Raw genomic sequence first — 14,629 nt, forward strand, 5'->3', positions numbered from 1 at the left:
CTGAAACTTCTTTTCCATGCACAGTTAATGGAGAGAGGCATGCTTTAAGCTTTTATTCTGCTTTAGGAAACAGGCCTCGTGCAAGTTAGTACAGTATTCTTTATTGCATTTTGCAAGCAAAGGTTATCTCTTCAGTAGCACTTTGAGGTTTTATCGCATTGTGAAGAACTAATGTTCCCCATCAAGAAGAACTGAGGAAAGTAAAGGCTCTGGTAGCCCATAGCTGTCAACCTTTCCTTTTTTTGTGGGAAATCCCCTTATTCCAGCGCCGTTTCCCGCTGCTTCCCGCTGCTATCCCGGATTGTTAGATACAGTGGTGCCCCGCAAGACGAATGCCTCGCAAGGCGAAAAACTCACTAGACGAAAGGGTTTTCCGTTTTTTGAGTCGTTCCGCAAGACGAATTTCCCTATGGGCTTGCTTTGCAAGACGAAACGTCTTGCGAGTTCTTGCGAGTTCTTGCGAGTTTGTTTCCTTTTTCTTAAAGCCGCTAAGCCGCTAAGAGCTGCTAAGCCGCTAAGCCGCTAAGAGCTGCTAAGCCGCTAAGCCGCTAATAGCCGCTAAGCCGCTAATAGCCGTGCTTCGCAAGATGAAAAAACCGCAAGACGAAGAGACTCGCGGAACGGATTAATTTCGTCTTGCGAGGCACCACTGTATCCCGTAGACTGTCCCTGGGACAGGTGAGGCTGCTAATCTCTTATTTTCAAATCTGAAAGTTGACAGCTATGCTGGTAGCCACTGAAATGACCTATAAGGGAATGGAGATTTAGAGGAAGAATTGTGAGAATCAGTGCAAGCTCAACAAAAATGTGCATCATTTTGCCTCTTAGAGGATTTCGGCAGAGATCCGTTTGCTTTCAAAGAACGTTGGCCTCTTGTGTTGCTCGAACCGGGAATTGTGGCTTAAAACAAGCTCTGTTAAAAAAAGCCAGTTTCATTATCCATGATCTGAAGTTGGGAGTGTTTGGAAACATTTTGTTGTTTGCTGTAAACCAGAAATCCTGGTTGGTATGACTTGACAAACTAACATCCATTGCAAGTCAAACTAATCTCCTCAAAAGTATCCCCTTTCTAGTGCAAGAGGCGGAGAAGATGGGAGAGCAATGGTTTTGTGTTATGTGCAAATCTGTTCTTTAGGTATGTGGTTTGGAGTCAGATTAACTGATCAAAGATTAGTCCTAATCAGGCAAAAAGCCTTGCTCACATGGTAAGGCAGACAGCGATTGCTGTGCGTGCTTGGTCTTACTGTTCACTTCTGTAAAGCAATGCTCTATTTTAATATTCAGATTTTTCACAGCTTATGTGGAACATTTCCCTTTTGTAAGATGATAATGGGGTGCCCAGCATGCAGCTGTTGAATTAGTGTAGATCAGGGTTTCCCTTGGAGGTCTTTTTTCTTCAGCTGTTTTTGGACTACAACTCCCATGATCCTTAGCTAGCAGGACCAGTGGTCAGGGATGATGGGAATTGTAGTTTAAAAAACAAACAGCTGGAGACCCTGGTGTAGATAGGTAGGGGTTAGGAAGCCACATGTTCCAAACTCACCCCAGATGTAGATTCGCTGGGAGCAGTTGGGCAAGTGGCTTTTTTCTCACCTTCTTCATTTGCAATACAATTTTTTCTACAGTTAATGCAAAAACGTTTAAGGAAAGAGCTATATGAATAATCTTGTTCTTTTTGGAGGTATCTAGCCTAGCTTATACTTTAAAGTGTGTTCACAGAACCATTTCATTATTTTTACCCATCGTACATTTTAACAAGCCCATGTTATAAAAGTACTCTGTTGATGGTAAAAGTCTGCAAAAATTAAATTACACTTTAAAAAGATTTGGAGGACCTAATTTAAAAGGATATTCCCTCCCCAAGCCTAATTGTTGGGTGGGTGGGGGCTTCATGGGTCTCAGTCAGACACACTATCCCTCCCCAGCTGCAGTGTCCACGCAGGAGATTTTTTCAAAGCTTAAAACCTTCAAAGGAGCCGGCAAGGGGGGGGGGGGGCATTGATGGAGAAGCTGCTGGATCACTACCATAATGTCTACCTCCTAAACTGTAATGTAGGAGGGGCTTAAGTATGTAATCACAAGACCTGTTCTCCATAGGTTGTAAGTTTTTATACGTGCAAAGGAAAACATGATGTTAAAAATGAGCAGTGAATTGCAAAACGCCTGTGTGTGTTTGTGTTTTCAGTTCTACCCATAATTCAGCATGGACAGCAGATATTCAGTACCATAGAAGGCATCCCAGTTACAATGCCCTGCAAATCCAGTGGAGTACCCAAGCCATCTATAGTCTGGTCCAAGGTAACTGCAAAGTCTTGAGTTGCTTATAGTGAAAAATCAGCTGAACATGTAGCAATGAATGAATCAATGAATCAGTCTTCCCTCGGTAGAAATACGGATTTGACGCAGGACATTCAACTTCTGGCTCCGCCTAAACTCAAATCCTCCTGGTCTAATATCCCTAGTGCAACAAGACTGTCACAAGAGTACCTGGTCGAAAATTGTCAACCCCAAACTTCACTCTTGTGGTTTATTCCCACAACAGCTACTCACCGTGGGTTATAGCAAAGCAAACAGTCTAATTTGCCAATGCCTAAATGATATCGGGACACAGTCTAAATGAGATAGGGATGCGGGTGGCGCTGTGGGTAAATCCTCAGCGCCTAGGACTTGCTGATCGTATGGTCGGCGGTTCGAATCCCCACGGCGGGGTGAGCTCCTGTTGCTCGGTCGCAGCTCCTGCCCACCTAGCAGTTCGAAAGCACCCTTAAAGTGCAAGTAGATAAATAGGTACTGCTTTATAGTGTGCTGCACTGGTGTGCTGCGCTGGTGCTGGCTCGTCAGAGCAGCTTCGTCACGCTGGCCACGTGACCCGGAAGTGTCTCCGGACAGCGCTGGCTCCCGGCCTCTTGAGCAAGATGAGCACGCAACCCTAGAGTCGGTCACGACTGGCCTTCGGGCAGGGGTACCTTTACCTTTAAATGATATCGAGTGTCAGAACAACTTGGCCACAATAAGGAAATTTTTCCCATGGTATGACCATTGCCCATCCTTCCACTTTGACTCTATGGCACCCTATTTGTATAACCTAGCAATTCCAAAATATAGATGCGCCTTTACCATGAATGTACTGCCCTCGGCTGTACTTGAGGGAGTAGTCCAACAGATTCCATACAAAAAACGCTTATGTCCCTGCGGAGATGGCAGCACCGAATCAGTGGCGCACGCCCTCCTTGCGTGCACTTTTTACAAAGACCTGAGGAACGAGATTATTACGCCTCTTTTATTGACCATTCTGGGTCGCACAACCACTGCCACAGTGTCATTTCTCCTGTCAGGTAAAGAGGAGCAGATGACTGCAAAGGTTGCAAGGTTTCTAGCTGGGGCAATCAGAATAAGGTCCACTATTTGACTGCTGATTCAGGACCCTAAACCGTGTTTTATATAACCGACTTTTATTTTGTTCAGTGTATATCCCAATGCTTTTTGTTGCTATGGCCAACGGCTGAAGCAAATAAAGTTTCATTCATTCATTCAGTATGCATATTACCAAAATCTTGAGAGCATTCATTGCTAGAAGGAAATGTCATCTTAAAAAATAAATATATCCTAGAACAATAGCAAGCCAACATCAAGCCAGCCTAAGAAATAAGCAAGGTGTGCCTTTCTTTTCCCTCACCCTTACTCATTCAAGTTGGCCCCATTAACTAGTCTACAAAAACTACCAAGTAACGCTTGGCAATCCTCATGGCTTCAGTAAATACATAGGTTTAATTACTTAAAATATTTACATCCTGCCTTCCAGTCTTAGTTCCCAAGGTGTATTGCCACAAGTCCATAGAATAAATAAAAGTGATGTAGCTAAAACAGCAGGGGACGCGGGTGGCGCTGTGGGTAAAAGCCTCAGCGCCTAGGGCTTGCCGATCGAAAGGTCGGCGGTTCGAATCCCCGTGGCGGGGTGCGCTCCCGTTGCTCGGTCCCAGCGCCTGCCAACCTAGCAGTTTGAAAGCACCCCCGGGTGCAAGTAGATAAATAGGGACCGCTTACCAGCGGGAAGGTAAACGGCGTTCCGTGTGCTGTGCTGGCTCGCCAGATGCAGCTTGTCACGCTGGCCACGTGACCCAGAAGTGTCTGTGGACAGCGCTGGCTCCCGGCCTCTTGAGTGAGATGGGCGCACAACCCCAGAGTCTGTCAAGACTGGCCCGTACGGGCAGGGGTACCTTTACTAGCTAAAACAGCAGTGAAATAAATCAATAAAAGCATCTTCGTAGACATCTTCAAAGGCATGCATCAAAAGCTTAACTATAAATAAGCACATGTCTGCAAGGTAATGGAGTAAACAGTACTGTTTTTAATTGATGCCCACAGAGCATAAAGGAAAGCACTGTGTGAATGGATGAGGTTTGTGTTTGTGTGTGCGTGTGTTTCACAATCAAAGCCCCACAGCCAACAAAGCCCTATCTTTTGGTAGAATTTTGAGCAGGGCCTCCAGTGAAGACCTTTGAAGTTGGGTGAGCTTGTATGGCAGGCATAGGCAAACTCGGCCCTCCAGATGTTTTGGGACTACAGTTCCCATCATCCCTGACCACTCGTCCTGTTAGCTAGGGATAATGGTTGCAGTCCCAAAACATCTGGAGGGCCGAGTTTGCCTATGCCTGTTGCATGGGAATATGTGGTTCTTTAGTTACCCATCCATCTTGAAACAGACTCAGCTGCTTGAAGTAGAACCTCAGGGGCCAGTCCATATGGAACGGATATTGATGATCCTACCCGCTTATGAATGTCCCTTTGTAGCCCCCCCCCATTAAAAATATTTATGTCCTAACTAAACGGCCCTAAACGGCCTTGGTCCAGTATACCTGAAGGAGTGTCTCCACCTCCATCGTTCTGCCCGGACACTGAGGTCCAGCGCCGAGGGCCTTCTGGCGGTTCCCTCATTGCGAGAAGTGAGGATACAGGGAACCAGACAGAGGGCCTTCTCAGTAGTGGCACCCGCCCTGTGGAACGCCCTCCCACCAGATTTCAAAGCGATAAACAACTACCTGACATTCAGAAGACATCTTAAGGCAGCCCTGTTCAGGGAAGTTTTTAATGTGTGACATTTTAGTGTATTTTTGGTCTCTGTGGAAGCCGCCCAGAGTGGCTGGGGAAACCCAGCCAGATGGGCGAGGTACAAATAATAAATTATTATTATTATTATTATTATTATTATTATTATTATTATTATTATTATTATTATCTCTGTCTTCCCCAGAAAGGAGAGGTTATTTCTCCCAGCAATCTGAAATTTTCTGTGGGGTCTGATGGGAGTCTCTACGTAGTTTCTCCAGGAGGCGAGGAGTCTGGGGAATACATCTGCACTGCAACCAATGCGGCAGGCTATGCAACGCGCAAAGTTCAACTGACTGTCTATGGTAAGTAAATACTAAAGCCTGCGTATTCAGATCATGTTTACAGTGGAACCTCGGGTTGTGGATGTGATTCGTGCGGGAGGCATGTTCAAAACCGCAGTCACTTATGGACTCAGTTTTAAAACCATGTTTATGGGAGGCAATCTTACTTGGCTACGAGTGATTGCCAAGGAAAGGAAAGGAGAAAGGGAAGGGAAGGAGAAAGGAAAGGAAAGGCCCACCCCACTATGTGGTGCACTACTGCATTTATCAAGATGTAACTGACACCTGAATATTCATGGCTGGTAAGATAGCCCACATGGGGTGCTTGAGAAGTCCAGAGGATAGACTGTTGGATGACCTAAATTGAAATCCAGCCTTGGGTTAGGATTCAGCAGGGAGCGGGATAGTGATTATCCCTTTGCCTCTATCCTCCAGTTCCAGTGTTTTGACTATAAGCATTTTTGGCAGTTGTGAATGGAGCATGCAGCGGATCCAGAATGCAGCACACATTAAACCATAGCTGTCAACCGTCCCTTATTTGGTGGGAAAGTCCCTTATCCCAGCACTGTGTCCTGCTGCTGTCCCTTATTGATGATGTCCCTTAAATTTCCCAGGTTTCAAAGGAAGCAGCTTCTCTGCCTGCCTGCCTGCCGGCCAGGGAGGCAGGAGGCTCCAACTGTGTTGCTTGGCTGCGTTGCTCACCCAATAAGGAGTCTAAGAACAACTGGGGGGTGGAGCTTGCATGCCTTGTGCTGATCAAATCAGCTGCGTTGCCTGGGGACTCGCCTTTGCTCAGTGCTTCCCAGCAGAAAGGTGACAGTGGTTTTCCTTGCTGCATCCCCTTTGCCGGGTTGCTGCGCTGTGGGAACCACCACTTGAGGCTTCGTTTGGCTGCTGGCTGGGCTTTCTGCCTTTGGCTTGGAGGGGCTCAGAAGTTGAACATACCTGTGTTTGGAAAATCCCTTATTTTGGCTGCTGATCCCTTATTTTCGAGGCTGCTGGTCCCTTATTTTCAAATCTGTAAGTTGACAGCTGTGCATTAAACTGAAGTGAAATGCTTTTGTATATAATAAGCTTTGGTGCCTGGATGAGTGCGTGTGCAATAACAACAACAGCGATAGCAAAACAGAACCAAATATAATAACAGATGCCAAATAAAACAAAATAGGAATGAAAGGGTAAAAGGGGATTTCCCAGGGCGAAACATATAGGAACAGAATGCCTGGATATGTTTTGATTGTATGAATGTTCTATCTATTGCAGTGAAACCAAGAGTGTCCAGACCTGGAGATCTGCAAGGATTTTCGCGGGACAATCCAATAGAGATTTCAGTGACTGCAGGGGAAGAGGTCACACTTCCCTGTGAGGTGAAAAGTTTGCCGCCACCTATAATAACCTGGGCTAAAGAAATGCAGCTTATCTCTCCATACTCTCCAAGGTAAGAGTTCTCTTTGTTTGCAAATTCAAAATAAAAACATCCAGGGCTTGCTAGATACTCTCTTGTGTTTATAAAGATCTACAAAGTTATATTTAAGGTATCCAAAAGTAGTGTTTCATCCTACTTTTTTATTTGCGTTCACTGGGAATGGGAGTTCTGTGCCTTTTTTTCGTTTTTAATTTCCTTTTTATAGGGAATCCAAGGAAATGTTCTGTGGGGTAGAAGCAGGTGACCTTTCTCAGCAACCTCACCAATTTATAAGTAGTGGGGTTCTTTGAGGGGAAGCCATGGTGTTAAATGATATAAAACTCATAAATAAGTTTGTGGCACAGATAAGCTCTGCCTGAGGTTCACCGTTGTGAATTTGCCTTGTTGATTGCTCGCATATTTGCATGGCTGCCTGATTTTTCATTCAGTAAAATGCACAAATGTACAAAAATAAAAATAAAAATTCTGGTGTGGTCTTTTAATACAGTTTCCTGGGCCGTGCCAGAAATGTTAGCTTTATCTCAAATCTCTAAGGTTCAAAATTTTGATTCCAGTTTCTCTAGTCTGTTTGCTGAAATCCTTAAGTTGACACTGGAGGGTTTGCATCAGAATCAACAAATTCTTCCAAATCCCAATGTGCTTTTTGTGGTTTTCCACGCTGAGTACAAGGCAGTATTGTGAATTTGTATTGCAAAATACACTTTGTTCAAATTAGACAATCTAATAGGATTTTACAATGCAGTTTCCACACTTTCTGGCTGCTCTTACTGCTTATGTATTAGTAATGCTATGTGCCCTCTTCTAATATGTGGTTACAAGAACAAAACAAGTTTCAAACTTTCTGAAATGCTTCATTTTTTCAGGCCAGGGGTAGCTTTACAGAACATTGTTTGACATAAGAATAGCAACAAGAAAATGCCAACTCATCCATATAGCCTTGAAACGTTTCTGAGCATAAAAGTCTTATGAAATTAATCCACCCACCCCCCAATAACTGAAGCATGGAAGCTACATTGCAAGAACTCAGTGCTGAGTCTCAAACTCATATTCGGCTGCAGTAACACAACATATTGTAGACATATCAGTGCCTTACCTTTGACTGTCAGATACCCAATACGGGCCTGATTCCAATAGCTTTGCTGCTTAGCCGTGTGCTGCTCTTGTGCAATGGATCGGGGCCATCATGTATAGACAGCGATGTCTGCGACGGCACAGTAGTTTGCAGAATAAATTGCAACGTTGTAGTCTCTCCATTTTAAGAGATCCACACCTTTTGGTTTTGAACCCAGAGTAAAAACACGTGTTCAAAGCAGTCAGGTGGTGTAGGCTTACCATTTCAGATGGCATGTGGGAAGTTGTATTTTTGAGTGTTCCTCACCCCCAGATGATATAAGAAGAGTCAGTCTATAGGGGGATCTATCTAGGTCAGGGGTCTGCAACCTTTAAGACAAAAAGAGCCACTTGGACCCGTTTCCGAAGAAAAAAACATGGGAGCCGCAAAACTCATCATTATAAAAATAACTTTTTTGTCATTTTTTTATTATTTCTTTGTTTGACCCCTCAGAATTGCTCCTCCTCATAGAAATAAACATTAAATTAACAAGTTACCTTTTTTGTGTGTGTGTTCTTCACTCCCCTTCAAAACAGTGACCAGCGTACATGCCCCCTTTCAATGCAGTGACCAGCGTACATGCCCCTTACAATGTAGCTTAGGTGACGTCGGGACGGTGCGTGACTAACGCACGCACCGCCCCCATGCAACGTCACAGCCAGTACAGCGCCTGCCACAGTGGGGGGTGTTGGGGCGCACAATGCGCCACCTCCCCTCGCTAGTATCCGCCCCGGAGCCGCGGCAAAGGTGTAAAAGAGCCACATGCGGCTCCGGAGCCGCGGGTTGCAGACCCCTGATCTAGGTTTTGGCTGGAACAGAGGCACAAAAATACATTAAAAAAAATATACATTAAGTTTTCTTTTTGTTTCAGAATAATTGCAATTGGTTTTAGGATGGTAGATAAAAAGCAAGGTATTAGCTTGCTCAGAAGCTTTTTAATATGATTATTAGTTTTCCAAATTTTTACAAATCAAATTAAGAGAAGGCTGCACGTTCAAGCCCTCTGTTCCTTTGCTGGTGCAGTTTGATTTCAAACCACAAAGGTGAACACTTAGCTTCACGTCAGATGGTTCTCAGGTGGTGGGTGGGGGTCTCGTTGGCCTGCAGGGGCTGGGAGTGGTCAGGATCTGGCCCATGGGGCAGATCCAGTTTCCCATTCCTGGCTGAGAACTTTCTTCATGAAATGCTATTATTGGGGGTTTTTTAAAAACACGTGGGGCTGCCTTGATGTACAGTTGGAAGTGGGTATTTTGCAGCAACGGATATCATGTGCAGTTGCTGATTGCATAGCGTCGTTCTTGGTCTTGCGTCAGGTTCTGCTCCTGTCTCCCAGCTTTTTCTTGTTTCCAAATCTCATTCCTGTCATGGCTTTGTCTATCTGCTGTTTAGCTTGGCTTCACTGTCTCCCTGCCCCTCATTTTCTGTTCCTCACCTGACTGGGATTATATGACTCAGACATAGCGTCAGAATATACACTTGGGAATGAAATTGTAGCTCTGTTTTGAGCTGCACTTTGTTTTGGCATGGATACCTATTTATTTTTCTTTTTTTAAAATAATTTTTATCAATACTAGGTTGTGACAGTGTAGGATGAAAGCCATTATACATTGAGCAGCTTTGCTTCTTGTCCAAGAAGAAGAAAAGACAAGAAAATAAATAAATGAAAAATAGGAAAAACAAACAACAATAGCAACAAGGAAATGACATATGAAGAGGGGAGAGAGACAATATAACCAAAACTCTATAATGCCATGAATAAATTAAAGGGGGAAATATAATCATTTACTTCCTTTCAATCAATTTGTTTCCTTGATTATTAAGTATTGTGTTTTTCCTCATATGTATGTTTTATCACTAATATAGTTTGCCATGTTTTTCTTAATCAAGTTATGGTAGGAAGATTTCTGTTTTTCCATTTTTTTCCTGCAGTACACTGCTTTGCTGTTAGTAGAAGTATAGTAATTTGTTGTAAATGAGCATTAATGACTTTAGGATGAAGTATAAGCATGGAGACTATTACTAACATAGAGAATCCCTCCTTTTCAAAGAATACATTGAATATGTATTCTGAGCAGGAATGGGGGAGAAATTTGGTTCACTTTACATTTTAACGTGAACCTATGTAATTTGCGGGTGGCGCTGTGGTCTAAACCACTGAGCCTAGGGCTTGCGGATCGGAAGGTTGGTGGTTCGTATCCCCATGACGGGGTGAGCTCCTGTTGCTCGGTCCCAGCTCCTGACAACCTAGCAGTTCGAAAGCATGCCAGTGCAAGTAGATAAATAGGTACCGCTCCGGCGGCAAGGTAAATGGCGTTTCAGGGCACTTTTCTGGTTTCGCCAGAAGCGGCTTAGTCACGCTGGCCACATGACCCGGAAAAACTGTCTGCAGATAAAACTTCGGCTCCCTTGGCCAGTAAAGCGAGATGAGCTCCGCAAGCCCAGAGTTGTTTGTGACTGTTTGTGTCAGGGGTCCTTTACCTTTATGTAATTTGCGTTTCCCAAAACAATACGTGAGCTGAAATACAGATACAGTGGTACCTCGGGTTACATACGCTTCAGGTTACATATGCTTCAGGTTGCAGACTCTGCTAACCCAGAAATATTGCTTCAGGTTGAGAACTTTGCTTCAGGATGAGAACAGAAATTGTGCTCCGGCGGCATGGCAGCAGCAGGAGGCCCCATTAGCTAAAGTGGTGCTTCAGGTTAAGTACAGTTTCAGGTTAAGTACGGACCTCCAGAATGAATTAAGTACTTAACCTGAGGTACCACTGTATTGTTAGAAATGTGCTTTTCTCCAAAGATTTTATAGGTTTTGTGCATGCTTGTTGTGCACTCAGCAGCAATATCAAGCTATTCTTGGAAAGGTTATACAGTTCCCCTCAGCTGCCCACAAACAGGAGTGGGGAACATTGGGTTTTTTATGGTCGGTGGGGCCCTGTGCCCAGCCATTTTGGTACACCTCCTTCAGGGGCTAACACCCAAAGGGACCTGTTTCTGGACCGGGAAAGTTTTACTTCCAATGGAGGTCCCTCAAGTCCTGTTTTCAGTGAACACACCATGCGATGATATATGGGCTGGGCTGGGGGACACTTCCTCAAGTGTAAAAGCACGATAGAAAAACCCACTAACTTCTCCATAGATTGGATGGCATGGCATATTTAAAAGGGGAATTTTTATTTTGGTTGTTCTCCGTCTCTTACTTCATTCTCGAGATATGTAGAAGGAAGACGTAAGACAGATCACAAGCACAGTTAGGTGAAAACCGGGCCAATCTGAGCGAAAAATAATACTGAACAGATGCCGTTTAGCGTGTGGTATTCATTACTAATATCTCAGCAACGTGCATTCCCCCTCATGGTAAATATTTATATAGTCATATCTGTTTCCTGTTTTTTCCAGGCACACCTTCCTCCCTTCAGGGTCAATGAAGATCACAGAGACACGGGTTTCAGACAGTGGCATGTATCTCTGTGTAGCCACAAACATTGCTGGGAATGCGACTCAATCAGTGAAGCTCAATGTACATGGTAAGCTGTTTAGAGTGCAGTAAGAGTCCTTTCTGAGTCAGTGGGGAAAAAAAAAAATCTAGATGTACATTCAGTTGCTGGCACCAGAATCTTCCCATATTTTTTAGGAGGGATGCCTGGGTCTTGACACCATAAGGTTTCTTGGGCACAGTCTGTTGGAATGTCCTCTTCTACAAATCCTATCTTAATGGAAAGAAAGTGCAGTGTAGCAGGCATCTTTAACAGCTTTTCCAGACGCCAAAGAAACCCACAAAATCTGTAATCAACAAATTACGCTAGTAGGACGCCAAGAAGTTTTGTAAGGAGAAATATACGAAGTGTTACAAATTAGAAAAAGATAGAGATATTGGTTATGAGTTTGAAATGTAATGGGGAAGATAAGAAATGCATACTGAGAGGTTAGATTGGGAGATTTTCAGACAGGATTGATGGAAGTCAAAAATTTGAATAAGATGTAAAAGTATGTTTAATTACTGTTGAAAATGGAATGTTAAAAAAACTAATAAAAAATTATATTAAAAAAAAGAAACCCACAAAATCATAGACCCGCCAACACTCCTCTCCAACTGACCATCCTCAACTCCCCTTTTTTTTGTTCTCCTGCCCACAGGGCATTTGCACAGCATACAAGCCCTCCACTATCCTGAGAAAACCCCTTAATTCCCCCCCTTTTAATTATTATTCTTTGGTAGATTTACAAAAAATAAAAACACATATCAATAAATAAATGGGAGAAAGAGGCAAGATTAGACATGCACGCAAAAAGCATTTTTAATTTTTTTTAAAAAAATGAAGACTCCTTGCGTTCTGCTCCGCTCCCCCATTTTTCCCGCCCAGGGCAGCTCTCTGCTCTTTGCAGTTCAGAGCTAGCGCATCACAAGGACTGGGCCTTGGCAATTGCATCCTCTCCTGCTCCTCTATATTCAAGAGGAGAAGAGGGGAGATGGTTCTGTTTGGGAAGCTGGGATGCTTGCGCTGATGGAACGATAAATAAATAAACTCAACATATGCCTCTTTATGGACGCAGGTGGTGCTGTGGGTTAAACCACAGAGCCTAGGACTTGCCGATCAGAAGGTTGGCGGTTCGAATCCCCACGACGGGGTGAGCTCCCGTTGCTCGGTCCCTGCTCCTGCCAACCTAGCAGTTCGAAAGCACAAAGTGCAAGTAGATAAATAGGTACCGCTCCAGCCCAGCGGGAAGGTAAATGGCGTTTCCGTGCGCTGCTCTGGTTTGCCAGAAGCGGCTTAGTCATGCTGGCCGCATGCCCCGAAAGCTGTACGCCGGCTCCCTCGGCCAATAAAGCGAGATGAGCGCCGCAACCCCAGAGTTGTCCGTGACTGGACCTAATGATCTGGGGTCCCTTTACCTTTACCTTTTTATGCTTCTTTATGTGCTTTAGCAATTGGAATTTGCTCCACAATCAGTATGGTTAAGAGCAGGGATGGGTAACCTATGGCTCCCTCGATGTTTCTGGACCACCGCTTTGACCATAGGCCATTCTAGCTGGGGTTGATAGTTAAGAGGGTGCTCTACGTTGATTTTCAAAGTCTTTAAGCCACGTAGAGGCCAAGTGCTGCACTCCCATCGATCATATCTTACTGAATGATCTGATAAAACCTTTCTGTGTCAGCACTAACTAACTCGCTTTGCCTAGTTCCGCCAAAGATACAACGTGGACCTCGAGTGATGAAAGCAAAAGCTGGTTCCAGAATCGATATACCTTGCAACGCACATGGGATCCCACCTCCAATGATCACTTGGCTTAAAGACCAAAATCCCATTTTGGTAGACAACAGGCAATATGGCGCCTCTTCAGACGGGGCTCTCAGAATCAGCAAAGTCTTGATATCAGACTCTGGAATCTACAAATGTGTGGCAAGTAACATTGCCGGCCGCGATGAAGCTGAGATAATGGTCCACGTTCAAGGTACTATACCATCGGAGCCAAAAATGTTAGCACAGTAATGGATTGTCCCTTTCGTTTTTATTATGCAATAGCACAAAACGAGAAGCATGTGAGAAAAAAATATGTATTTCATCTGAGCGGGATTCAACTTTTTAACATGAGATGAGACACTCAGGTATCTTGTTCAAGCTTTTTGTTTCAACAGTATCATTTTCTCTCATAGTGAAGTGATAGGGAGCTTGTTTGGCCACTATGTACCATATTTTTTGCTCTATAAGACGCAGCAGACCACAAGACGCACCTAGTTTTTGGAGGAGGAAAACAAGAAAAAAAATATTCTGAATCTCAGAAGCCAGAACAGCAAGAGGGATCGCTGCACAGTGAAAGCAGCAATCCCTCTTGCTGTTCTGGCTTCTGGGATAGCTGCGCAGCCTGCATTCGCTCCATAAGACGCACACACATTTCCCCTTACTTTTTAGGAGGGGAAAAGTGAGTCTTATAGAGCAAAAAATACGGTATATGACAGGAGTCTTGCAGACTTCTACTTTCTCTGGATAATTCTTTTAGCTACAAGGACACATGCGGCAGTCTTCAGATTTACACCAGTAAAGAATGTATGAGAGATTGTCCTGAAGCTTCTGACATCTCCAATGTAGTTAATGTGTGCTGCCAGCATAGCCTTAAACAAGCTTTCGATGATGCATTTTAAAATTCTCTTCTCTATATCCTCAGTAGTGCAATTGTCACTCTCTCTGTAACATCAGACACGGCCAATTTCACCCTGGTTTGCAAACACCGGCTACTTTCTGAGGTTATTTTGTCTGTTTTTATTTATTTAGATACCCCACTCTGTTCCTTAAGGGTAGATAAATAATAACAATCTTAAAGCAGCATAAGCATCAAATAAATAGTCAAATTAAAATTATATAGAGTTTATTGGATCCAAGTCTAATTCATATCTGACCAGAGGCAAGCTGGGCTACAGTTGGGCTGTCCAGAATCTGACCTGGCCCAGCAGGTGACAGCGTTGCTTCTCCCCTCAACCATTTGCTGCTAGACACAAAAGTGCGTTCCAAGCCTCAGGTAAAAAGCCAGGCTTGTGGACACATGTGGTTTGCATTCAGAGAATGTGGCATTCGGAGAATGGGTGGCGCTGTGGTCTAAACCGCTGAGCCTCTTGGGCCTGCCGATTGGAAGGTCGGCGGGTTGAATCCCCGTGACGGAGTGAGCTCCCATTGCTCTGTCCCAGCTCCTGCCAACCTAGCATT

At 44.2% G+C, this 14,629-nt stretch overlaps 1 protein-coding gene across 4 annotated transcripts in view; it reads left to right on the forward strand.

Moving 5' to 3' along the window:
- Positions 1-14,629, forward strand: part of HMCN1 (hemicentin 1) — a 314,549-nt gene that overhangs the window by 127,444 nt on the left and 172,476 nt on the right. For 3 of the 4 annotated variants that reach the window (XM_077928329.1, XM_077928326.1, XM_077928327.1), the window contains exons 20-24: positions 2,186-2,298; positions 5,252-5,411; positions 6,654-6,828; positions 11,327-11,454; positions 13,110-13,382. In XM_077928329.1, the coding sequence (XP_077784455.1) occupies positions 2,186-2,298; positions 5,252-5,411; positions 6,654-6,828; positions 11,327-11,454; positions 13,110-13,382 (849 nt within the window). Of the gene's footprint in view, positions 1-2,185; positions 2,299-5,251; positions 5,412-6,653; positions 6,829-11,326; positions 11,455-13,109; positions 13,383-14,629 lie in introns of those variants that run through there. The other variant, XM_077928328.1, reaches the window with a different exon arrangement.

The sequence above is a fragment of the Podarcis muralis genome, chromosome 5 (genome assembly GCF_964188315.1).
Source record: "Podarcis muralis chromosome 5, rPodMur119.hap1.1, whole genome shotgun sequence".
NCBI classification, from domain to species: Eukaryota; Metazoa; Chordata; class Lepidosauria; order Squamata; family Lacertidae; genus Podarcis; species Podarcis muralis.